The following is a 24,704-nucleotide window of genomic DNA, read 5'->3' on the forward strand; positions in this document are numbered from 1 at the left end:
GGTACCAGGGTTTAGTTGAGGTGGTGTTGGGGCCCGGGTTGGACTTGATAATCTTGAAGGTCCCTTCCAACCCAATCATTCTGTGAATTCTGTGCACTCATCCCTTTGCCTAACTCTTGCAGAGACCTTCCTCACCCAGGCACCAGCATCCTCCTCCTCCTCCTCAGGCAGCCTGAGCTGCCACAGCTGCAGTCAGGCCAGCTGTGTGCAGACAGCATCCCAGGTTCCTTCTGTGGAGCAACCACTCTTGGTAACAAAAAACATGGAGCTGGTTTGCTTTTGAACCCTCACCAATACTTTTATTTCTCTTTTTTGCCCTTCATTTCAGGAGAAGAGGACAAGAAATGAACGACACGAGGGCGACTCTGAACTAGAGGATCCCTAACTTGTAACTGGGACTGAAGTCTTGCATGCGTGACCATCGCTAAAGCCAGCAGGACATGCATGTGTCCGACTATCAGACAAATGCGGGTGAATCGTCGAAAAGAAAAAATCCTGATTTTCGTTTTGTTCTGTAGCTTTCTTTTTCCTGTACATATGAGTGCAATTACTGGACAGCTGGCGTAGAGTTTGGGGATGGAGCTGTGTGGATCTGAATCATTGTAATGTGGTTCTTTGGGATTTGTTCTTGCCAAATTTGAGACCCTCTTTGCAATTTTCACCCTGAGTGAGCACGGGCACGGTGGCCTTCATGAGAGATTAAGGCAGGAAGTCTGGATTTGAGGCCACATCCCCCAGTGGGATGGGATGCACAAGGAAGCTTCGGGGGCTGGGAAGGGCTTGGCAGTGAGTGAGGGCAGGGAGAGAGGAGAGGGAGCTGTGTGTTGGGGTAGTTGAGCCTTGATGATGTCCATAGTGTTGCTGCTGCTGTGCTCTGCTCCAGTGGCTGCAGCAGCTGGGCATAGCTTCAGAGTGTGTCCAACACTGGTGTGAATCTCATGGAGGTGTGTTTACATCTCGAGGTCAGGTGCATGTGGTGGAAGGCAAAGTTCTCCCTATTTATCATGCTGTCCTGTTTGATCCCTGCATTATGGAAAGCCCAGCACCTTCTCAGGCTCATCCAGCACCAAAGCACGATGAAGTCCTGTCTGTTCTCCATCTGGCATCTTGCTAGATCCCATCTGCACTATATAAGGCAGTCCTTCTCCTTGTAGGGGCAACCATGTAAAGAAAAGCAAGGGGATGCCCACCTTGCATTCCTCATGTCCACCACTCCTTCCTGGTCACACTTTCTTTCCTCAGTGAATTTTTAACTATTTCCCTAGCAGTAGTAGAGCTTAAGTGTTCAGGAGCACATCCATGACTTCATGTGCTCTGCTGTGGAGAGCATCACTGACTTGCACAGGGCATCCCTGCCAAGGGATCACGATGGGAATGAATGTATGCTTGTACATAACGTGGTCTTTCTCCGTGAGTGGTGTTTGTTGTGGCATCCCTTTTTGTAAGGCACCCACTTTATCTTGCCCTCTGGGGATTTTTTCACAGCAGGAGTGAGACAGTCTTCAGTGAGGATTTGTAGATCAGGAGTGGATTTTGGGATCCATTGAATTGATCTTTCTCCACTGAGCTGCATCAGCTGAGAAGCTGATAGTGGGTGGTCTCTTCTCCAGGTCTCCAAATCCTCCCTCCTGTTTTCCTCACGGTCCCCTAGGATCCATCCTGATGATATTTAGTTAGCCAGAGCCTGTATCTTTCCTTTCTCTTACATTCCAGCAACAGCACTAGAGCCAGGGTCTGGGATAGCATTTGCTCCTCTGCTGTTGGGTTTCCTCTTCTACTTTTTGTCTCTTAAAAGCTTCCAGTGTTTTTCTGTATCATCTGGGCAAGAGCATCTCTCCTTCCATACAGTAGGTGCCAAATATCATCCCTCCTTTCTTTTCTCCATCACCAGCATTGAAGATGAGCAGAGCCCCCAGACCAATGGGAATGTACAGAATTGTTATACTACTGAGCTGATTTATTGTACAGAAAACCTTGCATGAAATGTTGTTACTGTATTTAATATATAATGTATTCAAGGAATTTTAATATGGAGCTCTTTAAAAAGATCTTTATAGATACTCTGTGGTTAGAAGATTGTTGCTGATTTTTTTAAATCTTATTATACTTTGTCTTGAAGAAGTTTTATTTTTCACATGTGTTCTGTCAAAATGATTTAATCAGTTGATCCCACGGGATAACCAATTCCTCTTCAAAAATTTTCACCATGGATGAGACCCACCCTGGTGTAGAGGACCAGGACATGACCCAGGTACTGTATAAGCCTTCAAAATAAGGTTTCAGTAAGACTAATGCTGTAGACATGTGATTTGCCCTTCCTCAAAAGGGTGGATTTCACCTTACTTTAGCACAGGTCACAGAACTAAAGAATTGTTTTAGTTGGGAAAGACATCCAAGATGATTGAATCTATCTCCATTGCTCTGTGCAGAAAAACAGCCAGTGGGAATTTAGTCCAGTTCCAGCTCAGTGTCATCAGAGGAGACAGCTTCTCTGTTTCTCTGGGGGTAACAACCAGTTAAGGAGAAGCTGGGCTGGATTCAGGGGCTGGGCTGGATTCAGAGCATCCCAGCCCTGTTTGGAGGGTCCAGCAGGGCCTGCAGCTGCCCAGTGGCATCCCTGGTCCCTTGTGCCTACAGGAACCTGCTTGTCCATCCAGCACCTGAGTTACACTGCTCTCCCTGGACTCAGTGTCTGGTGGAGGACTATGGATTTAACCCAAATGTGTGTGGTACGGAGAAGTCTCTTGCGTAAAAGCCCAGGCAGTGTCAGTCTGTTCATGCAATCATTGGGTCACAATTGTGAGTTACCAAAGCCTGAGCCATCGTGGGCAAGAAACCAGAGCTGTGTCCCAGCTTGTTCTTTCCAGCAGCAGCAAAGTGGATTTTATTTCTACTGTGAGCTTTCAGATCTATCTAGAAAATACCCAGATAATCTGCACTAGAGCTGCCTGGGGCAGGTGGCCTCCTTGCTAGGAGGGACCATTTTGACACGTCCCTATTTCCCCTTCTGAAAGGTTGACCACGTCTCTTGTGTCTTCCCCCATCCTTTAATTACTTGGAGTTCAGATTTCACTCCATAATTCTGATTGCAGAGGTTTATACTTCAAACATCTTAATGAAGTAGAAAAATATCCGTAGGTGTAAGTATTTTTTCCTTTATTCTTCAGTGAAAGGTCAGGATAAATCACAGAGTACTTATTTATTGCATGTGTGCCAGCAGCAGCATGCTGGGAGCTTTTACAGGCTGGAACATGTTCTTATGTAAACTTGGAGATCCCAGAGCCAAGACCATCACTTTGGGACAGGCTCTTGTGTCTTACCAAGGCATCTGACTGTGCAATACAAGGGAGATGGACACTGGGTGGCTGTTTTGCCCTAAAGCTTTTTTTTTTTTTAAAGCAGCTTAGGGGAAAACCTCTGGGATTCTTGCTTTTCTTGGCAACAGAGGTTAGAAATTATTTCCTTTTTAGTTTTATTTTGATGGTGCTGCCTGGCATATTCTAAGTCTATAAATAAAACTCAGGTCTTTCCAGCAAGACCTTTAGCACTGGTGGGCTGCTGTGACAGATCCTCCACGAGATGCAGGGTGTAGGACGTGCTGGATGGCAGCATGGGATTATGATTATCCATGAGCACTTTATATTCCTTCCTCAGGGGCCAAGCACCGTGCTGGGGTACAGCCAAGGTGGGAGGGAAAGGTCCTGTGTTCCTGGGGCAAGCACCAGGGGGATCAGCTGTGGTGGAAAGTCTTTTGTACTGTTTTGGGGTATTGTGTCATTGCTGGATGAGCTCTTCCCCCTGTGCTGTGTGATCCCATGGGGATCCCACACTGGAAAAGGAAAAAGAGCAAAGTGCTGTATCCTGTATTTTATTTGTGTTGTATGGCCCAGGTCTGGATGAGGTCTGTGTTTGTGTGTTTGGGGTTTTGGCACTGTGAGCATTCTGTGTGTGTGTTTCTGGTGATGCTCTGCTCAGCCAAGGCTGGATGGCAGCACCAGCACTGGGGAGGAGGGACAGGCTCTGTGGAGGGGCTGAGGGACTTCATTCCTGTAGGAGCATCAGATCTGGGGTTGAGTTGGAGTTTCGGCTCATGGTGTGGATGGCAGAAGGAGGAGCAAGAGGAAAACTCAGCATTAAGTTTTGGTCCTTCTTTTGTACATCAGGTTGGTAATACTGCTTCCCAGTCAGGGTCCTACTCCACCAAAACTCATCAAATAATGGTTTGAGCTGTGCAGGGGCCCTGGCTGGGAGATGTTCATGAGATTCAGTGACCTTGGCATTAGATCACTTCTGAAACTCAAACACACCCAAATCCCCACTACCAACTCCTGAGAGTTACTGTGATTTTTGGACCATACCTGGCATGGCCATCACCTTGTATAAATGATGCCAGAGATTCAGTCCTGTCTGGGCTCTTTTTCCCCCACTTCTGCAGTGGCATTTTCTGTCAGGGGAGACAGCCTGGGAGTCCTGACCAAGGAGGGGGCTTTACCCCATGCAGATCTTCTGTGGCACAGTTGGAGTTAGGATTTGCAGGGCTGCAGTGAGGAGACACAGGGTAAATTGTGCTCCCTGGACCTGTTCTTGTGGTGCCATTCAGCTTTTGGTGTGAGTGGGGCATTAAATGAGCCAAAATCTGTGTGTGCCTGGAGTGATGGGCACTTGGGACCAAGAGGAGGGCAACCCCTGAACTGCCAGCAGGTGCCCTCAGTGGCTTCAGTCTGGGAATATGCTGATTTTTTTATATGAGATGCCTGAACAGCCAAATGTAGAAATCTCTGAGATTGTGCTTCATAGTAAAAGGTAAATTGTTGTATCTTGGGGGGTGGGAGGGTGTTATCTGAGGGATAGAACTGAAAGAAATGAGGTTTCCTATTTTATTATATGAGAGATATTTTTCCACTAAATTGCTGCTTCCTAAACCGTGTCCTTTGTCTGACTGTAAATAGCCAGGTGTGCCGGGAAGACGTGGGAAGGCTCCTTGTGGTCACATCCATACAATCCACTCTGTTCACACAATATTGGGCTGATTTGTTTTATACTTAGAAAATTACAGAAATAAAAGCAATTTTACTGGATGACTGGGAGTTTTTGTGTCTATTTCGTTGTTGTTGTTTTACCTTCTTCTTTTTTTTTTTTTTTGCTTTTTTGCTTTTCTTGTCCCATTTGTGGCTGATTTGGGGGACATTTGGGAGCCCATGGAGCCATACGGGAGTGCCTGAGGGCATTCTTCAGCCGTAAAAGGAGTTGTGCTCACCAGATCAGGATTTCTTGTGGGTTTTCAGAGGAGCCAAACTAGAAATGGAGCTGAGCTTGTGCCTGGCATGGGATGACAAAGGCAAAATGAGCGGAGTGGCATAATACGACTGTTGGGAATTTTTAAAATTCACTCTTGGGGCACGAGAATACAAATAACAGTGCTAATTTTGACTGTATCCAGAATAGTCATCACCTTATCTCCCCCAGCTGGGAGGGGAGGTTTAAATAAGCCCTGCAATAACCTCTACAAGAACTAATTGTGAAATAAATAATAATTAAATAACTTGGCCTCCTTTGGGGGGATGGCACAGGGCTTGGGGCCATGCGTTTCCAGCTCTGCATCACCCGGAGCTCTGCCCATGGTGATGTTTGAAGCAGAAAATCCTGATCCAGCTGCAGGTCCTGTTTTGGAGCAAATCTGTGTTCATGGCAACATCTACCCTTGGTGCTTTTTCACTGGGATGTGGCCCCATGTGTTCCTTCCCAATGTGTGAGCAGGACAAATGTGGTGCACCAGGTAAGCCAAAAGCTTTGTAACCCACAGGGGGTTACAAAGAGTGTCATGGGATGCCCTGGAACATTCTGGTTTTGGGAAAGGGCCATTGCTTGGCCTCCTCTTTGCTGGTGCAGACTGATGTCAGAGCAAGAGGAGCACCACTGCCATGGCTGGAGGTGACCCTCAAGCCAGTCCCCAATACCAAAAATGCTGTCTCAGGACACAGTGGTGAAGGCAAAAACACCCCAAATTCTCCACCTGATGTTGTGTCAGTCCCTGGACCCCTGGGTACCATCTCCTGGGGCTGTGCTTGTCTTTTGAAGGCATGATTCAGAAAACAGGTGTCACCCTACCAACAAAAATCCCAAGGGCTTATGTATCCCATGGCTCAGGTCCAGCCTCCACACTGGATGTGCATCCTCATTTCTGGAGGCCACCATGGCCACAGGGCCACTGACACCTTTTGGTACCCCCAGCACCTCGGGTTCATATTTGCTTTGGCATCAGCTAAACTGAAGTATTTCCAGGGAGATGTGTTGTCACAGCAACTGGGGATGGAAATGCCACTTCTGAGGGGTGAGCACCACAGAAACATCTTGTGCTGGGGCGTTGCAGCACGGGACAAGTACAGAGCCCAGCCAGCCCTGCTGGGAAGGAGCGAAGAGAGGTCAAGGACAAGTTAAAATTGGAAAGAAAACTGAACATGCTGTTTTGTAGGACCTTGCTTGCTCTCATCTGCCAATTTTTTTTCCACCCTCCCCTTCCCATTGCCAGTGGTGCAGTGTAAGCACCTCCTGCAACTGGTGAGGGCAAGGGGGTTGTGGCAGCCAAAATTACTGGGAAAAGCCATCAGCTCTCAGGGGTTCTTCTTGGCAACCTCGACCACAGCAGGTCCTCTCTGCACCCACCATCATATTTTAAACCTTGCCTCCGTGTCACTCCTCCCCATCCACGATCTGCAGCGTGCCGCACATTTTTGTGCTGAAATTCAGAGCTCCATGCTGCCAAGCATGAGTCTGGGTTGTGTAATGAGCTTCATCTATTATTTTTCTATTTTCTTTTCTTCCTATCAATGTCTGAGAGCCTGGAAATACCTGGTAGCTTTTATGCCTTCCACAGTGGCGCTTCCCTGGCTGTGGGTGGGCTGGAGCCCCATGGAGAGGTTTTCAGAACCCTCTTTGTGCTCCAGCAGTTCCTGTCCCAGCTCAAACCAAGGATGCACTTGCATTTCCAAATGTCTCCCTTAAAAATAGCAGATTTTTCATTTTTCTCTCAGCCCCAAGCACAGGCTGAGTGTGTTTCATGGGCAGGGGGAATGAGCTCCTTTCACACTCCTGCACAGCACTGCCAGGGATACCCTTGGAGGGTCACCAGCCCTCAGTGCCCTTGGCATCTGGCCCAGCTGGAGCAGGAGATGCTGGATGAGGCCAAAGCCTGGCACTGGAGATCAGTCAATGCCAGCTGACCCAGGAGAGTGTTTGGGAAATCTGGCCCTGGGTCTTTGCAATCTCAGACACAAACACAGGGGCTTTAGAGCCTCATTTGCTGCTTCTGCTTTCATTTTCCCCTCCCGTGGGCAGTGGAGCTGGATGGACTCATTTTCTTTATCTCAACCTGGCTTTAGAGCCATAGAATCACAGAATGGTTTGGGTTGGAAGGGGCCTTAAAGATCATCTTGTTCAAATCCCCTCACATGGCCAGGGACACTTTCCACTAGACCAGATTGCTCAAGGTCTCATCCAACCTGGCCTCAAACACTTCCAGCTCTACTCCCTGTGTCCCTGTGCTGTCCCACTTGGTCCTTTGTTTTCATTCTGCTCAGATCAAGTCCAGTTCAGTGTTTTCTGTGCCCTGGGCAAACCCATCCTCAGTGTCCAGGACCTTCTGTAGATGAACTCAAGCTGCCACTGCTCCTCCAGCAGCTCCTGCTCCTCGTTACTCCAGGCAGAGCATCCCCAGTGCCTCCTCCCTGCTCTGCTTGGAAGCAGCCAAGAGATACAAAAGTTATTCAGAGGAGATGGCTGTGAGTGTATTGACAGCACCACACCAGTTGGTGTCTGTGAGAATCTAAGATAAAACCATCCCCAAGGTCCCAGCTATGTGTGGGAACTGGTGCAGAGGGTCATGGGACACCCGCCAGGCTGCACCTTACACAGCAGGCTGATAAAAACCTCTTCCTCTTAATTCTACCTTTATTTTTCATTTGGGTGTTAGAGCAATGCACTTATTATCACTGCAAAGAGGCAGCCTCAGGACAGCCCAGTGCCTGCATCACAGCTGGAAGCACCACAGCCCCATGATCTCAGCATCTCTGGCCAGTGACTGCCCTGTCTGGGCAGATAAATCAACAACTGAACAGCCCAAGCAGGGCACTGTCCCTCGACAACCACCTGGCAGAGGCAGGAAGGTGTGCTGGCACCATCTTGGCACCATTGCAGGGCCACACAGGTGAGCAATCCCTGTGCAAACTTACTGAATTCCCTGTGATAAAGTAATTTAAGGAGTGGCAATCCCAGGGATGGTGTGGGTGTGGGAGAGGTGTGAGCCCACAAGTGTTTAGGCTGTGGTTTTTTCAAGCATTTGGATGCTGTGGCCAAGTGGGTGTCCATGCTGGGTGCTGGTATCAGCCCAGGAAAAGATTCAGGCTCTGTTTTTGCTCCAGGCTGGGCTCTTCTGCTCTCCACATCACTCCAGGCGGGGTCTGGCCCCACTCTCCAGCTGCAACATGGCTCCAAGAGATTAAAAAATGGCAGATGCCTATTATCTCCCAATGGAAAGTATTTTAGCTAAATCCATGCTATAACCATTTTATTGACTTCAAGTACTAGAGAGGAGGTTAGAAGTGACTCTTTTACAAGTCATTTTGCTGTTAAATTTAGCTGTCCTATTTTCATTATCCCCATGGCCTTGGCAAGGGTGAGCAGCCTTCCCTAAAAGGCCTCGTTTCATACAGTAAGTTATTTGCTTCTCTCCTGACAGATATCTAAGCTTATAAGGTTTGTCTGCTCCACTCAATAGCAGTATCAGCCTTCAATCTGTATGATTAACATCAGCATTTTGTATTTGCTTTTGGCTCCTTGTCTGACAGCTTTCCATGTTGCTGAGGACTGGGGCATTGGGATCACATCACGTCACTTGCAACGTGGGATCATCTGATTTTGATTCCCAGGCTTTATGGTACGCCAAAAAATTCAGATAAATTATTCAGTTGCTTTTCCCCCACTTTTCCTTGTTGCCCAGCAAAGATAATTGATTTTTTCCACTTATTTCACAGTTGTCAGGTCTGTAATATATTGATAGAAAGGTAAATGTGACAGTGAGCAAGCCACAAGTGAACTTGAGAGGCAGTGAGGCTAAAAGAAATATTCCTGAAAGGAAAGATTCATCTTAGCAGGTTAAGATTTTCCCTACTTTCAAAACTTATTCCTCCTGCAGAGATGGCCTTTATGCCAGGCTTGGTGGCTGCAGAGAGCCAGTGTCTCCTTTGAGGCCAAGGGAGGCAGCAGATGAACTGAGGTTCATGGAGCCTGTCCCTGCCTGGAGTGCTGAAGCAGCTCAGTGCTGGGATTTCTGGGGAAAACATCCTCTCTTTCACCCAGAAACACAGCCCCAGTGCTCCCTTCTCAGCCCCAGTGCTCCCCAGCACAGAGTGTGCCCTGAAGCTGCCCAGTGGGATGCACTGAGGCCACGGGGTCCCCCATCCACAGCCTCTGTGCCTTCCCCAGCAATGAGCCAACCCCCTTCATTGCAGCTGTTGGCCCCCAAATTTCAGTCTGGCACTGTCAAATCCAGTCCCTTTCTCAGTGATATTTGTTTTAAGTGGTGTCTGCACCACCCTGCCGAGCATCGCTCGCAGTGACCCCAGCTCGCCTGGCCCTGCTCACATCCAGGCCATTCAGGAAATGCTGGAAATGCTTCCAAATGCACCCAGCCCAGCCCAGTGCAAGTGCTGGGAAGGAGCCAAGCCCCAGCTGTCTGGCCTCACCATGGGAGGGGGCCAAGCTGGGTGCCCTTCTGCTCCGTGGGTCAGCTCCGAATTGCTGAGCTGGGCTTTCTGGTGCTCCCCCTTCTCTTTCCCGACCCTTTTTCTGGGACAGCTTTTGGGAGACAGAGTAGGACACGGACTCAGGACACACAGCCTGAGGTGGCTGTTGTTATAGGAAAGATGATATCCCAATCCTAATTCCTAAAATTTCTCCCGGGACCCCCACAATCTCTTCCATCCCACTGTTGCCCCCAGGAATGCCTCTGCTCATCCCAAGCCCTGCCTGCAGCCTCTCTGTCCCCAGGGAAGGCTCCTGCCGGGCGAGGGAGCATCGCTCACAGACAGATGGCTTTGTCCTGGTGGCATGAGGGCTTGGCAACAGGGTGGCCCTGCACCCTCCCACACCCTGTCCCACCCCCAGACCATGTAGGGCACCCGCTGTTCCCAGCCCAGAGCTTATAGGAAGAGGAAGCCTCATCCCTGCGCAGAGGAGGAAACCCGACAGCCCAGATGTGCTCAGAGCCACGCCGATAGCATTCTTATTTTTTTTTTTAATCTGCAAACAGAGGAGCTGCCGGAGCGGCGGCGGGCACGGCCCAGCCCAGGGCGCAGTGAAGAGCCGGGAGGCTGCGGCACAGCCCTGGCACAGCCATGGGGCAGAAGTGCATGGACAAGTTGTCCTCCTTCCTCTTCGAGTATGACACCCCTCGGATGGTGCTGGTGAGGAACAAGAAGGTGGGACTGACCTTCCGGCTGATCCAGCTCATCGTCCTGGCGTACATCATCGGGTAAGGCTCCCCAGCACCTGCTTTCCCTGAAATTAAAGCTTTGCCACTGGGTTGAAAAGCAATGGAGAGAGAGGGGCTTCTATATCCCCTATATCTCAGTGCAGGGGGGTTATTGCTAACGGCTTCACATCCCTCTGGTTGTGGCTGCTCCCGTGCAGCCTCCAGTGTCCCACCATGGCTCTTTCAGATGGCTGCTTAGTCCCCATATCCTCCCCAGAAGCTACTGTATGTCCAGGCTGGAGGCTCATCCCTGCCCAGCCCTGCTCTGCACACCGGGGCCCCGTCTTCTCACTGAAGAGAATCCAGATCCTGCTCCAGCTGCTGGACGGTGGCCTGAGAATCTGTTGTTATTTTTATTTTCATTTATATTAAATAAGAGGCATTTGGGGCCAGTGCAGTGATTTGTGAGACCCAAGCGGCTCAAGACAGGGCCATAAATCTCCCTGTTCACCGCTCTGACGCTGCGGCCGAGACACAGCTTGGCTCCAAAATTCCTGGTCTTATTTGCTTCTGGGAGGCAGCTCCAAAAGCAAGGGCAACTGCTTAAAAAAGGCAGTGAGTGGAGCAGGCGGGATCAGAATGGGTGAGGATGTGTGTCCTCAGGTGCCCCAGGGCTGCTGCTCCTGCTACAGTTACTCTGTGCCTGTCCCCTCAGTGTGGGATGATGCTATGGGATGTGATGGTTGGTGAGCCTTTGCTGTGGGATCAGCCCTAGCAGGAGACCAGCACACTTTCATGGGTGCCCCCACCCAGGGCAGGATTTTTGAAAGGAAAGGGAGTGTCTGGCCATGAATTGGGAAATCTGGGAATTTTTGGGGCGCAGAGTGTCTTACGCAAAGGAAAGGCAGTGGCTCCCAGGCCTCAGTGCAAGCAAGTGACTGTGGGAAGCAGAGGTGCCCATCCCTCCTTTTAGCACAGACTCCCTGGAAAGGGTAAAACCCTTCCCAGGGGATCAGTGTGGAACCCCCACGTTGGTCCCCCCGTTGGTCCCACCCTGCTCACCAGCACTTTGGCTCCCAAGGGTAATCCTCATGCAAAACTGCAACCGAGGTCTCAAGGATGCTCTGTTGCAGAGAGTTTTGCACTGGTGTTACTGGGAGCAGCTTTGTTTTTCCTAAGGACTGGGCCTGTGAAGTCCCAGGGCTCCAGTCCCAAATGTGGCTGGGGCAGCTGCTCCTGTGGATGGGGAACTGGCACAGATGGTTGAGCAGAGCAACTAAGGAAACGTGTCTCAAGCAACTTGGCTAAACTGAGACAGGCAACCAGGAGGGAGCAGGAAGAGAACCAGCCGGGGGTGACAGCCAGTGGCAGAGGAGAGGAATCTGGCATGAAGTTGCCGTAATTCCCAAGTTTTTCCTCGTTTGTTGGGATGGGGCTTCTCTAGCAAGGGGCTATGATTGCAGCTGCCCACAGCCCCATCAGCCCCTGGCTTCCCCTCGCTGCTGACAGCACTGCCCCCGGTTCCCTTCCCACAGCACTACTCACAGTTCTCTGCCCACAACACTGCCCCAAGTTCGCTGCCCTCACCAAGTCACAGTGCCTGGGATTTTCTGCCCTTTGAAAGCAAATTTGGCAGCCAAATGTGTATTTATTTACCATTCTCCCAGCTTTTGTCCCCCCTTCATAGCAGGCATGGGATGCCCATGGAAATGGGCAATGCCATCAGTGCACAGGAGTGGGGCCAAGCCCCCTGTGAGTCCCCGTGTCACCCCTGGGGAGCAGTTTTTTCCTGTGATGACTGTGATAAGGGGGTATCACTGCTGCCCAGGAGATGCTGGGCGCTTTCTGGGTTTCACTTCCTGAATTCTTGCATGCAAGGAGCTGTGGGCTGAGCCACAGGATGAGGCCAGCAAGGGAAGAGGGCTTGGTGGCTCTGCCACATCAGGGAGTGACACTAGGGGACTTTTACAACCTGGGCAGGACTTGCTGCAGCATTTACAGCCTTGTGGGAAATGGTTTTGTTTGTCATGACCTTGGCTTTGCTGCAGGGAAGGTGGGGCTGCCCAGCCCTGTGTGCCCATAGTCAGCTCTGCCAGAGGGGAATAAGGTCAGCAGCAGAGTCTGTGCTGGAGGCTGATCTAGAGAAACCTTCTGCCCCTGCTGCTGCCCAGTTCACATCCTCCTGCAGCCCTGAGGGCATCAGGGATGATGCCCACTGTAACCAGTGTAACCCAGTATGATCTTCTGCCTTGGAGAGGATGTTGGAGCTGGGTGTCCCAGCTGGGGTGGCAGCAGTGTTGAATTTCTGCTCCCATCCCCAGGCACTGGAGCAGATGCTATCCCTGAGGTCTTCTTGCCCTCAGTCCCAGGATGCAGATGTGGCTGCTCCCTCTCTGAGAAGTCCCCACAAGGTCCAGCACCAAACAGCAAACCTCCAGAGAGCACCTGGGATTCCCCATTTTCCCCTCTGCCCATCAGCCAGCTGTCAGAGGCGAGGTTGACACAGCAGGCTGGTGTCATGGGCTGTCCCACGGGTAGCTGCTGCCTCTGTCACAGCCAGCGGGACCGATGCCTGCGGCAGTGGGGACAAAATCCACATCGCTCCTTTTTTAGTGCCGAGAATGCTCCGCGGCGCCGGGAGCACTACCCGAAATGGTTGCTTGCCCGTGTTTATAGTCTCCCTGAGTCAGAGTTAATCCAGCGGCAGCTTGTTTATGCTCTAGGTTAAATAGTGTCAGGAGTCTGCACTAATGACTGTGTGATGGGCTGAGAAAGGCAGGCAGAGCCCTGTTCTGGCCACAGCAGTGTCCCTAACCCTGCTCCTGCAGCCCTTCTGCACACAGGGCCATTGCTCCTCATTCCCTCTGCTGGATGGGGAACAGTGGCTCTGGATGTGAACCGTGTCCAGACTCAGCTCTCTGTTGGCCTTGGCATTGGATTTTGGAGAGTTTCTCTGCAGTGGATCAGGAGATCAGGAGTGCTGGGGTAGGTCATTGAGACCAGCAAGCTGCAAACCTGTCATAGGCTTTAACACTAAATGACTGATGGCTACTGTGTTCCACCTGCCATCACACGCCCTCAGCCACAAAATGTGTCCCAGTCCCCAGAACACACCATCCTGGCATGGAGGTTGGGTCCTGCAGCTACCACATGCCTCAGGCAAAGGGTAGGAAATTTCAGCAACATCTCCCTCATTCAGTGGGAAGAAACTTGGCAAATGATTCCCCAGGTGAGACTTGGTAGAAAAAGCCCCAGCCCACAGGTCTGTGCTGAGGATTGGGCCAGTGGAGCAGTGCTGGTGGCCATGCTCACCCTGCCACCTTTCCCTGTCCAGGTGGGTGTTCCTCTACGAGAAGGGCTACCAGTCTCAGGACAGCATCGTCAGCTCGGTCTCAGTGAAGTTGAAAGGGCTGACACTGACCAACGAGAGTGTCCTGGGTCCTCACATCTGGGATGTGGTGGACTATGTTTTCCCACCCCAGGTAAGGAGTCAGGGTGGGTGGGTTAGGGATTTGCTTTTGTCCCAGTGGCTGCTTTTCCTCATGTGCTGGGGTGCAGATGGGTCCTTGGCATAGGCTTTCCATGGAGCTTTCCACGACAGGGTGTCCCTGTGATGGAAAGGAGGTTGCTCCTGTCACAAACTTCTGCCCAGGTTCTCCCTGGGGAGTATTTGGTACTTGGGACTCGCTGTGACTGAGGAGGCACATTTGAGGCTGCCTCCAAGAGGATCAAGATTCCTCCAGTGCCTCTGGAGCACTATCTCAGGCAGCAAGTGGGATCTTCCAGTGTCCCTGGGGCTGGTGGCACTGCAGGTCCCCACCCAGGGAGAGGCTCCTCACAGAGGAGACCCTGTGCTGGCTGTGAGCTTGTTGGCTGTGTCTCCACAGGGGGACAACTCGTTTGTGGTGATGACCAACTTCATTGTTACTCCTGGACAGAAACAAGGAACCTGCCCAGAGGTAAATGCATCGGGTTCCTTCAGTGGGATAAGCTTCTGTAATTCAGGGAGATTGTGGTGGTGTCACTGGGTGACTTTTTCTGACACTGAGAGGTTTAGTAAAAGCCAGGGCCTGGCCCCATGTTTAATGTTCTGGACTCCTGTGTGCTGCGTGAAGACTTCTATTCTGCTGAAAAACAGTGGCATCCATTTAAGTTTTCTTTCCTTTGAGATGATCAAGCAGAGCAAATTTGAGGATTAAATGAAAGCATCCACCTGGAGTGAATAAATTGCCCCTTTTTTCCTGATTTATCTGGACAGCCTTGGTTAGGAAGCAGTGTATGAACAAGGCTCTGGCTGCAGTTGAGCAGTGTATCCCTCAAGAAAAATGCTGTCCGGTGAGGCAGGAGGGACAGGAGGATTGAAGCTGCAGGGTGGGATGCTAAGAGGTGGCTGCTTTCTCCAAACAGCTGCCAGATGCCGGGCTGTGCACACAGGACAGCGACTGCAGCAAAGGGAAATACAGCCGCCAGGGACAAGGTATGGCACATGCTCCTGGTGTTTCTGGTGAGACAACACCGAGAAAAGCTGCCTGGCTGGGGTGTCACCTGGCTGGGGGACCTGCTTTGAACAGGAAAACCTCTGACATGCTGGTTGAAGGTCCCACGTGGGCTAGTCCAGCTGTGCTCTTTTGAAAGATACCTGAGCTGCAAACAAAAGGTTAATCAGGACAAAAGGTTAATCAGGACTAAGCCATTTCCCCCAAACTGTTGTCCTCTTATCAGCTCAGCATTTTCTTAGGTGTGTTTTAACAAGAAAAATTCCCAGCTGCTCCCTTGTATAGCACTGTAAGAAAAACCACTGTCCTGAGCTGAGAGGCCACAACTACTTTCCTGGTTTAGAAAGGTGCCAAAGCCCTGAGCATTTTGTGTCTTGAATGCCCTTGGCAGAGCTGAAGCCCCAGCCAGATCCCATCCATCCCAGCATGAGCTGAGATTTCACAGGATCCAGGGGTGTGAGCAGCTGTCTCCCCCACAGGGCTCATGACTGGCAAGTGTGTACGCTTCAACAGCACTGTGAAGACCTGTGAGATCTTTGGCTGGTGCCCTGTTGAAGTTGATTACCATGTTCCCAGGTAAGGAATGGTGTTGTTGCCCTCTTTCCCATCCCAGCTGCACCTGGTGTGGAGCAGATCAAGTTGGGGCTCTATGGCACGTGGCCAGGACAGCCTGTATTGTGAAAGACCAGAAAGGGAAGGGATGAGACCACCAGTTTTCTGGGTCTGCTTGTCTCAGTTTGGGTGAATTTCCACCAAATGGAGCTTTCTCTAGAGTCTGGAGAGCCAAGTGATGGACACATGTATACACTTGTGTTTTTCAGCCCTGCCCTGCTGTCAGAAGCAGAGAAGTTCACCTTGTTCATCAAGAACAGTATCACCTTCCCCAAGTTCAAGGTGTCCAGGTAAGGAGAGGTTTGGGGGGATGAATCCTGGTCAGTTCCCCCAGCTGTGTCCCTCAGAGGAAACCGTGGGTTCAGCTGGATGGGTGTGACTGGATGCTTGGTATAGAGGATTGCCTACCTCCAGCGATCCCAGGACTACTCTAACTGCTGCACTGAACCCCATTGAGCTCATAGGAACTGAGAAATTCCTTATGGCTGTTGCCCTCTTTCCCATCCCAGCTGCACCTGGTGTGGAGCAGATCAAGTTGGGGCTCTATGGCACGTGGCCAGGACAGCCTGTATTGTGAAAGACCAGAAAGGGAAGGGATGAGACCACCAGTTTTCTGGGTCTGCTTGTCTCAGTTTGGGTGAATTTCCACCAAATGGAGCTTTCTCTAGAGCCTGGAGAGCCAAGTGATGGACACATGTCTACACTTGTGTTTTTCAGCCCTGCCCTGCTGTCAGAAGCAGAGAAGTTCACCTTGTTCATCAAGAACAGTATCACCTTCCCCAAGTTCAAGGTGTCCAGGTAAGGAGAGGTTTGGGGGGATGAATCCTGGTCAGTTCCTCCAGCTGTGTCCCTCAGAGGAAACCGTGGGTTCAGCTGGATGGGTGTGACTGGATGCTTGGTATAGAGGATTGCCTACCTCCAGCGATCCCAGGACTACTCTAACTGCTGCACTGAACCCCATTGAGCTCATAGGAACTGAGACATTTCCCTCCCTAATCTGTTCCACCTCAGCTGGTAGCCTTAGTTACTGGAAAGATTTCTGGAATTAACCTCTCCTGAGCTACCCTCACAAATTGCAAATCAGTTACTCTGATTTTTCATTTTTCTTCTCTGAAGACAAAATTAAAATACCACATGGCCAGGATAAGCTTGGTGCCCCAGAGTCCCCCTTAATGTGGTATTCACAGCTTAACATCACAGATCCCACCTGTTTCAGCAAAGGGTGGGATTGGCCCCTTCCTGGCAGCACTGGGGGAAATGCTGCTGGCTGAAGGCACACTTGTAAGAGGATTTGTGATGGCACTGACCATATATCTGATTTGGAACAAATTAACAGAAGCTATTTGCGCTGTAGACAGCGGATTCTTCTGTCTAAGCTGATCTTGTCCCTGCGCTGCAGCCAAGGTTAAATGTCCTGGCAGCCAGCATGCTTGGCAAAGTGCTGGGCTGACCTCACACCTCCCAAGAGGAGGCTGGGAGTGGGGATCTCTCCCAGCTGCAAGGAGAGGTGGCCTAAGCAAGCACAGGCTGAAGAGGACACAGAGAGGGAGCAGATCCTGGCAGTGAGGGTGGCCAGGCTGGCTGCTGTGGGGAAACTTCCTGCCTTTAATCACTGCTGACAATTTACTGCTGAGCATCAGCGATGGGATCAGTCTGAGCAAGGCACAAATCTTATAAAACCACAGGCTTCACAGACAGGATGGGTTTGGGCAAAAGAGCAGAGTGGGATGGAAGGCAAGAAGTTGCCCTTTCCTTTTAACCCTTGCTGTAGGAGATAGCAAACTCCAGCTAAACATGTGGAATACACTCACTATCCCTGAGGTGTCCCAGATAAGAATTGCTGGAGCTCAGAACACTGCCTAGCAGAGCCTATGGACAAGTGGCATGTGAATAGGAGTGACATGGACTGGGCAAGGGACTTACAGAGGTTTTTCCCCCCCAAATTATTGTTACTGAGAATTTTTCTCACTCTCTTTTCATTCACAGGCGCAACTTGGTTGAGAGCGTTACCAAGCAGTACCTGAAGAAATGCACCTATCACAAAGTCACTGACTCCCTGTGTCCTGTGTTTGAACTGGGATACATAGTGAAGGAATCGGGTCAGAATTTTACCTTTCTGGCTGTTAAGGTACTTCAATTTCAAATTATGTTCCTTGCTGTTGATGGGAGAGGGACACTCAACAGTGCAATCATCCCCAGCTGTTGAGATGATTTTCAGTTTTCTCAAGAATTCTTGAGAAAACAAAAGTGTCAGAATTATTTCATAAAGATTATGAATCTCCTTGGACATGGCCTAATATTTACATTTTTCATGGAAACTCTTGAGAAGATTTGACCCACTGGCAGTAAATCCCAGGGTTCAGCTTGTTTTAATTTGAGCAGTGAATAACTAGACCTGTGTGGCCAAATCCCATCTGACTGAGCTTGGAAATCCCAGCTGATGGTCAAATATTGGTCATTGCACAGTGTTAACTGCAGCCTTTCCCCTGGCTCCAAAATGCAGCTTTGCCTAACACTCCTCAGGCTGCTGTGTGGGAGTATCTGCTATCTCTGCACTGCAAAACCTTGTGATAACTTTGCTAGGCATTGAATAAAATCAGAGGCTTGCATATATGAACATTTATTGCATGGATTGGATCAGATGGCCCAGAGAAGCTATGGCTGCCCCACTCCTGGACAGGTTGAACAGGACCTGGAGAAAACTGGTCTAGTAGAAAGTGTCCCTGCCCATGGCAGGGTTTGGAACAAGATAGTCTTTATGGTCCCTTCCAACCCAAAAAATTCTAAGATTCTATATATTAAAGGTGCAAAAATACAAGACTCTGGGTCACAGCTATTTACAGCCTGGAGTGAGCTCAGGAGGGAGGAGGGACTCCTGCATATTCCTTGGGCGTTATCAAGGCAAGGGAAGGCTACCCCATGAGGACCAGGAGGAAACTGTGGTGAGCACTGTTTCTCAGGACCATGCCTTGGGCACAGGATTCTGATCAGGAACAAGAAGGCATGAATTTATTTGTGTATCCAGCACTCAGGACAGAAACAAGAGCCTCTGCAAGGGGTTATGTACTGGCCACAAAGGCAGGGCTGCTCAGGAAGGCTGAGGCAGCAGTGGGGACCATGCATCTGGAGAGCCAGGACACCTCATGCCATCGAGACAGGACATCTATGAGGAGGGAAAGCATTTCTTTGTGTGGGCCAGGATCAAGGAGGGGCAACCTCGTGACTCTACTCTTGGCTGCAGGGTGGAGTGGTGGGCATCACCATAGACTGGAACTGTGACCTCGACTGGCCCCTGCGGTACTGCAAACCCATTTACCAGTTCCATGGCCTTTACAACGATGACAGCAATGTTTCACCAGGGTTCAACTTCAGGTAAGGAAATACCTGCTAATTCTCCAAGTGTAATTCAGAGGTCACATCTTTCAGGTTCCCACTCAAGAGATGGTGGAAGGCCAGAGACTGTCCTTCAAAATACTCACTAGCTTTGCAGGGCCAGGCAGCAGTACCAGTGCTCTTTTAAACGGCATGAGAAAAGTGATAATCACCCCTTGGCTTGAAAATTACCCCATTTCCTTTCCATCTCCTCCCCCTTGCAGGCTCTCCTTCTTGGCTAAGCTTTTGGGAAGTCCCTTGAAAGACTGGAGATGGTGTAGGATCATCTCACGTGTTCTCATAGTCTGTATCCTCTGCTCTGTGTGACTCTGTCACTAGTGCTTCACTATCTGCTGCATGCAGAACCTGGGGACAACAGATCAAGCAGGAGCAGGAGCTGGAACTCCAATCTGCAGGCAGGAAAACTGAGGCACAGAGAGGAGAGGTACCAACAGCCCAGCTCCTTCAGGGGGTTTAAGGAGAAGGTCAGGAGCAGGTCTATGATAGCACATTCCCAGATCTTTGTCCAAGATCCCGATGCTGCAGGGTTGCAGGGGCTGTTAGACACCCTGGGAGACTATTAACACTCACCATCCAATTGCACAGATATGCCAAATACTACAAAGAAGATGGGATGGAAAAAAGGACACTCTACAAGGTGTTTGGGATCCGGCTCGACATTCTGGTGAATGGCAAGGTAAGGGTGGATCCTCTGGATCCCTGGGACAGCAGTGCCATGTCCTTGGGAAGAGACCAGCTCCATAACACAGCACCAGGGTCCTGTGGTGTAGGAAAACTAGAGTGAATGCTTTCCTTGGGTGCTGGCCTGCTCACAGGGACCCTTGGGAAATACTGGGGAAGGGAAGACAGGAGGAAAACATGTTTTATAGGTCACGTCTTTCAGCTGTGGCTTGATCAGTGGTTTTGTCTAAAAAACTTTGTGATGGGAGTGGGGGGGACCTGTGGAAACTCAAAATCTTTTCTTGATATTTCCAAAAGCTGAACATTTGCATTTTTCTGTTTTGTCATTTTCTTCCCACTGGGAGAGAAGGCTTTCCCTATTGTGTTCCCATGGAGAATATTCAAAGTGTATACTTTTGTTTGGTTGCTTGGTTTTGGTTGGGTTTTTAATGTTAAAAATACAGGAAAAAAAAAAGTAAGTTCAATTTATTTCAGCCTAAAACCAACCTACAATATTTTTCTGTTTGACCAGCTCTTTCCCAGCTCCTGTTTCTCTGTGTGCTGTGGTTGTGGTTTGGGTTGCTGTGAGGCCCTTTTGCTGAGCCCCACCTACAGCTACAGCACCCTTTTTTTTGTCCCCCCCCCGGGCTGACTGTAACTTATCACCTATTTTCTCTGACTTTAACCAGGCAGGCAAATTTGACATCATCCCGACCATGACCACAATTGGCTCTGGAATTGGTATTTTTGGAGTGGTAAGTTCAGATATTTCCAGCCTCTATATGGAGACTCTCAAATTATTCTTCTTGCCTGTGACATCCGTGGGAAGTGTCCTTGAGCTGCAGTGAAATACTGGCTACTGCTCAGGGAATCAGAGGATGAGCAAAAGGGGGAAAGGAGGTGCTCTCCTGCCTTGCCAGCTCAGGAAAATAGATTCCTGCTGGTCTCTGGCTGATGTGAATTCTACCCTGCTGATGAAGGGAAGGCTGGATCTCTTGGCAGGTATTGGTATCCTGATAGTTTCAAGTTAGAGCTGGCACTGAGGGAGGGTCTGCAGGTGACTGCCAGTATTTCATTCAGGACAGAAACCCAGCATCTGATTTGGTTATGGTTGTTAAAGACTTGGGAACAGCTCAAAGGGTGTTGTGCTCTGCACTTACCTAAAGGGGAAATATTTAATTTCTGTTGGCTTAAATCACCAACTATTGAACACAGCACACTTCACTTCTGTCCTAAATGGACACTCGGAGACTTCAGCAACTGCCATGTTGTGGGATCAAGCAGAAGTGACCCTAAATTGTGGGGCAAACTGGGAAAAACTGGAAGTACACAGTGGTCCAGGTAATCTTGGAGGGCAACTCCAAACCTAACTGCACTTTGATTTAAGGCCTCTGTCCTCTGTGACCTGCTCCTGCTGCATTTTCTCCACGGACGAGACTATTACAAACAGAAGAAATTCAAATATGCAGAACAGGAGCCTGTAAGTAACAGCGAGTGCCTGCCCTGCAGACGCTCTTGCGCGGGTGTGTGTGGATGTGTGCATGAGTAATGATGCTGTAACACAAACATCCACGCTGAGGGGCAACCAGGCGCCTTCCTGAGCCCTTGGGATTGTTGGAGACTGGGATCCATGAATCTTCTCTCCAAAATTACTGAGATGTTGTGTGTGACTCATTGTTAATAACTTTATTCTCTGCCTTTAACCCCAGATATTCCAATATCTAGTGACGCTTGCACTGCTTTAAGGGAAGCAGGGGCAGATCTGTGCTTTAGCAAAATAGAAAATGTCTCTTTTTCTGCTCTTTGAGAATATCTCCATGACCATGGAATGTTTCATGGCCTTTAAAAGGACAAAAAGCAGTTCCCCCCAGAAGTTAATCTGAAAATAAGCATATACACTGAGAGTTAGGAGTTGCTGCCCAGTCACATTTTCCCTGGCATTAGAAAGGAGTAGGTCTGTAAAAGAATCCTTGTTTTCTCTTATTTAACCCCCAGTCGAAGTCGCATAAGAAGGAAAAGAAGCCAGACAACACACAGTGAGAGGTGAGTGGTGTTTCCCCAGCCCTGCTGGCATACATCTGCCAGGCATGAGGGCTATAGGTCTTGGGGCAATCCCAAGGCCTGTGGAAAGGCAGGAGGGCTTCAAGAAGGCAGCAGGGATCCAGGGAGGCTTGGAGGAGACCTGAGCTGTGGGCTGCATTGCCTAACGTGGGGTCAGCACTTCCCAGCTTAAGCAATTGCAATGGGGCAGCAGCAGATGCAGGATGTGGGACTGACATCACATCTCTGATGGCAGCATCTCTTGAAGAAGGGCACTGGGGGGCAAAAGACCAGAAATCACTGTGCACCTCTCTCTCAGCAGAATCCACACTGACTGACAAACCTGCACCCCTCTTCCTCCTCCTCCTCTTCTCTTAAAACTCGGTCACCATCCCGTCACCTCCCTGGGCCAGCCCCAGACCAGCAGAAGCAGTGTCCAGCACCAGCTCATGGGAGGTGGTGCCCTGCAGCCAGGCAGGGGCTGGCTGGCCCAGCACACAGCCTGTGGTGGGATGTGCCATGATGCTGTGGATGGGTCAGACTAAGGGATCTTGTGGCCCTCTGCCAGCCCTGCTGCAGGGCACTGGGACTGCTGCCTTTGCAGGCCCTTCAGAAGGGCTCACACTGCACCTGCCTGGTGTGCCAGGGCCATGCCAGGTCACTGGCACCTGAAGACCCTGGGGACAGCACAGCTGCCTCTTCTGCCCCAGAAGCACCGTTGGACAGTTCCAAATTGAGAAGGGGAAGGAAGGAGAGCTGGCAGGAACCATGCCCAGCCCTCTGCCTGGGAGAAAAATGGTTATTTTGTAAGGATGTATTTTATTAAAAAAATAAACCTTTAGTTTTTCTACTACATCCCTTTATGGTGTCTATGCTAGCCCCAGAGCACAGAGTTTGCAGTGGTTTGCATACAGAGTTTGCATACAAAGTAATCCCTTTAGTGATGATTCCTTCAGAAACTGCCCTCCCATGCGGGGCCCCTGGGCTTCTGGCCACGAGCAGGGGCTGTTATCAGAGTTATCACTTGGGTTTCCTCCTCACACGGGCTGGCTGGCAGGGAGCACTGGCACGCTGCCAGCCATGGCCATCCACTGTCCTGTGCCAGCTCTGCCTCCACTGCCCACGCTGGTCAGTGTTAGCCGGTCAAAAAGACTTTCTTAGCAGCAGCCTCACAAATCAGCTCTTTGCACCCAGGAATTAAATTTCCCCTCTGTGCTAGAAGATTTGCACTACTCATCATGTGCAGCTGCACATCACGGGCTGTGCTCAAACCCCACATCCCTGTGAGCTCACCCTGCCCATTGCTGCTGGCTCTGTTCCATTCTCCAGGACTCATCAACGCTGACTTTCTGCATAGCCCCTCTCTGAGTGTCTGTTTTTACCTCTCCGGGGAAAATGTTGCTTTGGTTGCTTTGAAAGTGGATCCCAGCAGCCATGGCAGAGTTGGTGGAGAAGCTGTAGGGCTGTAATGCTGCCAGAGCCTGCAGCAGCCCTGCTCCAGGCTCTCAGGAACACAAGAATGTGTGCCTTAGAGAGACACAGGTGATATTTGGTCATAAGCTCAACAAACATTTCAAGCCATACCATCAAGCCATACGTTCCCTAGGGCAAGATCTTTTGCTCTCAGCATCTGAGATGCCTCAGCTTTCACACACAGGGCAGGTTTTTGTAAGGTTATCCATGGTTAATGTCTTCACCTTCTCCTGTGCTGCTGTCCTGTGTCAGAGGTGCCAGGTGCTCATACTAAGGATGCAGAGAGGGTGAGGGAAAGCCTCCTGGTCTCTGGAGGAGTCGGTGCTGGGGGATCTCCAAGCCCCGGGGCTCTCCTGCAGCGTCCATCGAGGTCCCATGTGGTGGCACGGTGCAGCTCCCCAGCAAGCTGCCACCAGCAGAGGGGACTGCAAGACCATTTCACAGGGACTGGGGATAATCCAGTTTCCACAGACAGTGAAGTCAGAGTGTTCAGGTAACCTTTCGCACCCACTTACACCGGGTCAATCTCCGGTCGAAACTTAAAATAACAAACGCAAGGCTGCAGGTAGAGCTGCGGGATGTTTCTGCCTGCTTAATCTTTCAAGCTGCTTGTAATACAAAGTCCCCGTTCTTTCATAGGAAGATTTAAAAGGCAGAACATGAAATCAGGAAAAAGGTAACCTGTAAATGATCCCCTCTAGTTGCAATTCTAAACTTCTGAGCATGGAATCCCTAAAAGTCCCAAGGTTGCTTTAAAAAAAAAAATGGAAGAATTTATTTTCATGTCTTTAACTTGTTTTCTTTAAATGCACAATCTTTGGGGACCCTTTGCTTTGCTTTTCATTCACCATTTCTGCAACCAGCAGAATGAGATATTGCAATTTTAATTCTTTCCCCTAAACAAGCTCCTCCTCAAAGCCAGGGGGCCCAGGCCCTGTGGCTCCCAGGTGGGTGTCAAACAGAGCAATGGCAGTCTGGAGGAAACTGAGCAATGTCACATTTTAACATACACTGGTTCCCTCTGCTGTATGAAAAGGCAGAGAAAGCCCACGGCACTTGTTTCAGGCCTTCTTCTACCATAGAGGCTGGAGGTGATGGTCAGAGATTGGAGACTAAGGAGGAAGGGCTGCTCTGATCAGCCCCCTGAGGAGCCTTCCTTGGCACAGATGCTCTGCTTCAGCACTGCAGCTCCCAGCCCCCTCCCAGCACCTTCCAGTTTGTCAAATCTCACACAAAGTTACTGAATGCAGGATAGCACACAACAGTTAAAAGCCAGAGCCTCACAAATGGAAACGCTGACTGGTTAAGATACCTGGTGTTGCAGTTCCCAGTGGGGAAACGTGGATGACCAGCAGGATCATACTCCTGTCCTCTTGGCTTGACCTGATCTTCCTCTGAGGATCAGGGGAGAATTTACTGTTCTTAGACAGAAGAATTTCTTTGTGTTGTGGCCAGAAAACAACTGCATTTGAAGCAGTTAGGATGTGGCCAGTGTGTCCTGCTCCTCTCTGACCTCTGAGCAACAGGATGAAGTGTTACAGAATCCCAAAGGGATTTGGTCA

General features: G+C 50.1%; 2 protein-coding genes across 3 annotated transcripts in view; both read left to right on the top strand.

Annotated features, from left to right (window-relative positions):
* Positions 1-5,078, top strand: part of ATP2A3 (ATPase sarcoplasmic/endoplasmic reticulum Ca2+ transporting 3) — a 58,447-nt gene extending 53,369 nt beyond the window's left edge. For both annotated transcript variants that reach the window (XM_041463596.1, XM_041463597.1), the window contains one exon: positions 329-5,078. In XM_041463596.1, the coding sequence (XP_041319530.1) occupies positions 329-374 (46 nt within the window). In that variant the 3' untranslated portion in view covers positions 375-5,078. The remainder of the gene's footprint in view (positions 1-328) is intronic.
* Positions 5,079-10,207: 5,129 nt separating this feature from the next.
* On the top strand, positions 10,208-22,524 carry P2RX1 (purinergic receptor P2X 1). Its single transcript, XM_041463599.1, has 13 exons — positions 10,208-10,528; positions 13,803-13,950; positions 14,356-14,427; positions 14,876-14,945; positions 15,444-15,540; positions 15,786-15,866; positions 17,563-17,704; positions 18,818-18,948; positions 19,555-19,645; positions 20,319-20,384; positions 21,017-21,109; positions 21,625-21,672; positions 21,992-22,524. The coding sequence occupies exons 1-12, from the start codon at positions 10,392-10,394 to the stop codon at positions 21,667-21,669; spliced, it is 1,173 nt and encodes a 390-aa protein (XP_041319533.1). The 5' UTR covers positions 10,208-10,391; the 3' UTR covers positions 21,670-21,672; positions 21,992-22,524.
* Positions 22,525-24,704: the final 2,180 nt, after the last annotated feature.

This window comes from Pyrgilauda ruficollis, unplaced genomic scaffold (assembly GCF_017590135.1).
Source record: "Pyrgilauda ruficollis isolate IOZ18807 unplaced genomic scaffold, ASM1759013v1 scaffold168, whole genome shotgun sequence".
NCBI classification, from domain to species: domain Eukaryota; kingdom Metazoa; phylum Chordata; class Aves; order Passeriformes; family Passeridae; genus Pyrgilauda; species Pyrgilauda ruficollis.

What these genes read in the sequence shown, in the direction of transcription:
- P2RX1 (XM_041463599.1), top strand. Translation starts at nt 10,392, where the DNA reads ATGGGGCAGAAGTGCATGGACAAGTTGTCCTCCTTCCTCTTCGAGTAT. An exon ending in GTCCTGGCGTACATCATCGG is followed by an intron (nt 10,529 to 13,802) that starts GTAAGGCTCCCC and finishes TTCCCTGTCCAG; the next exon opens with GTGGGTGTTCCTCTACGAGA. An exon ending in ACTATGTTTTCCCACCCCAG is followed by an intron (nt 13,951 to 14,355) that starts GTAAGGAGTCAG and finishes GTGTCTCCACAG; the next exon opens with GGGGACAACTCGTTTGTGGT.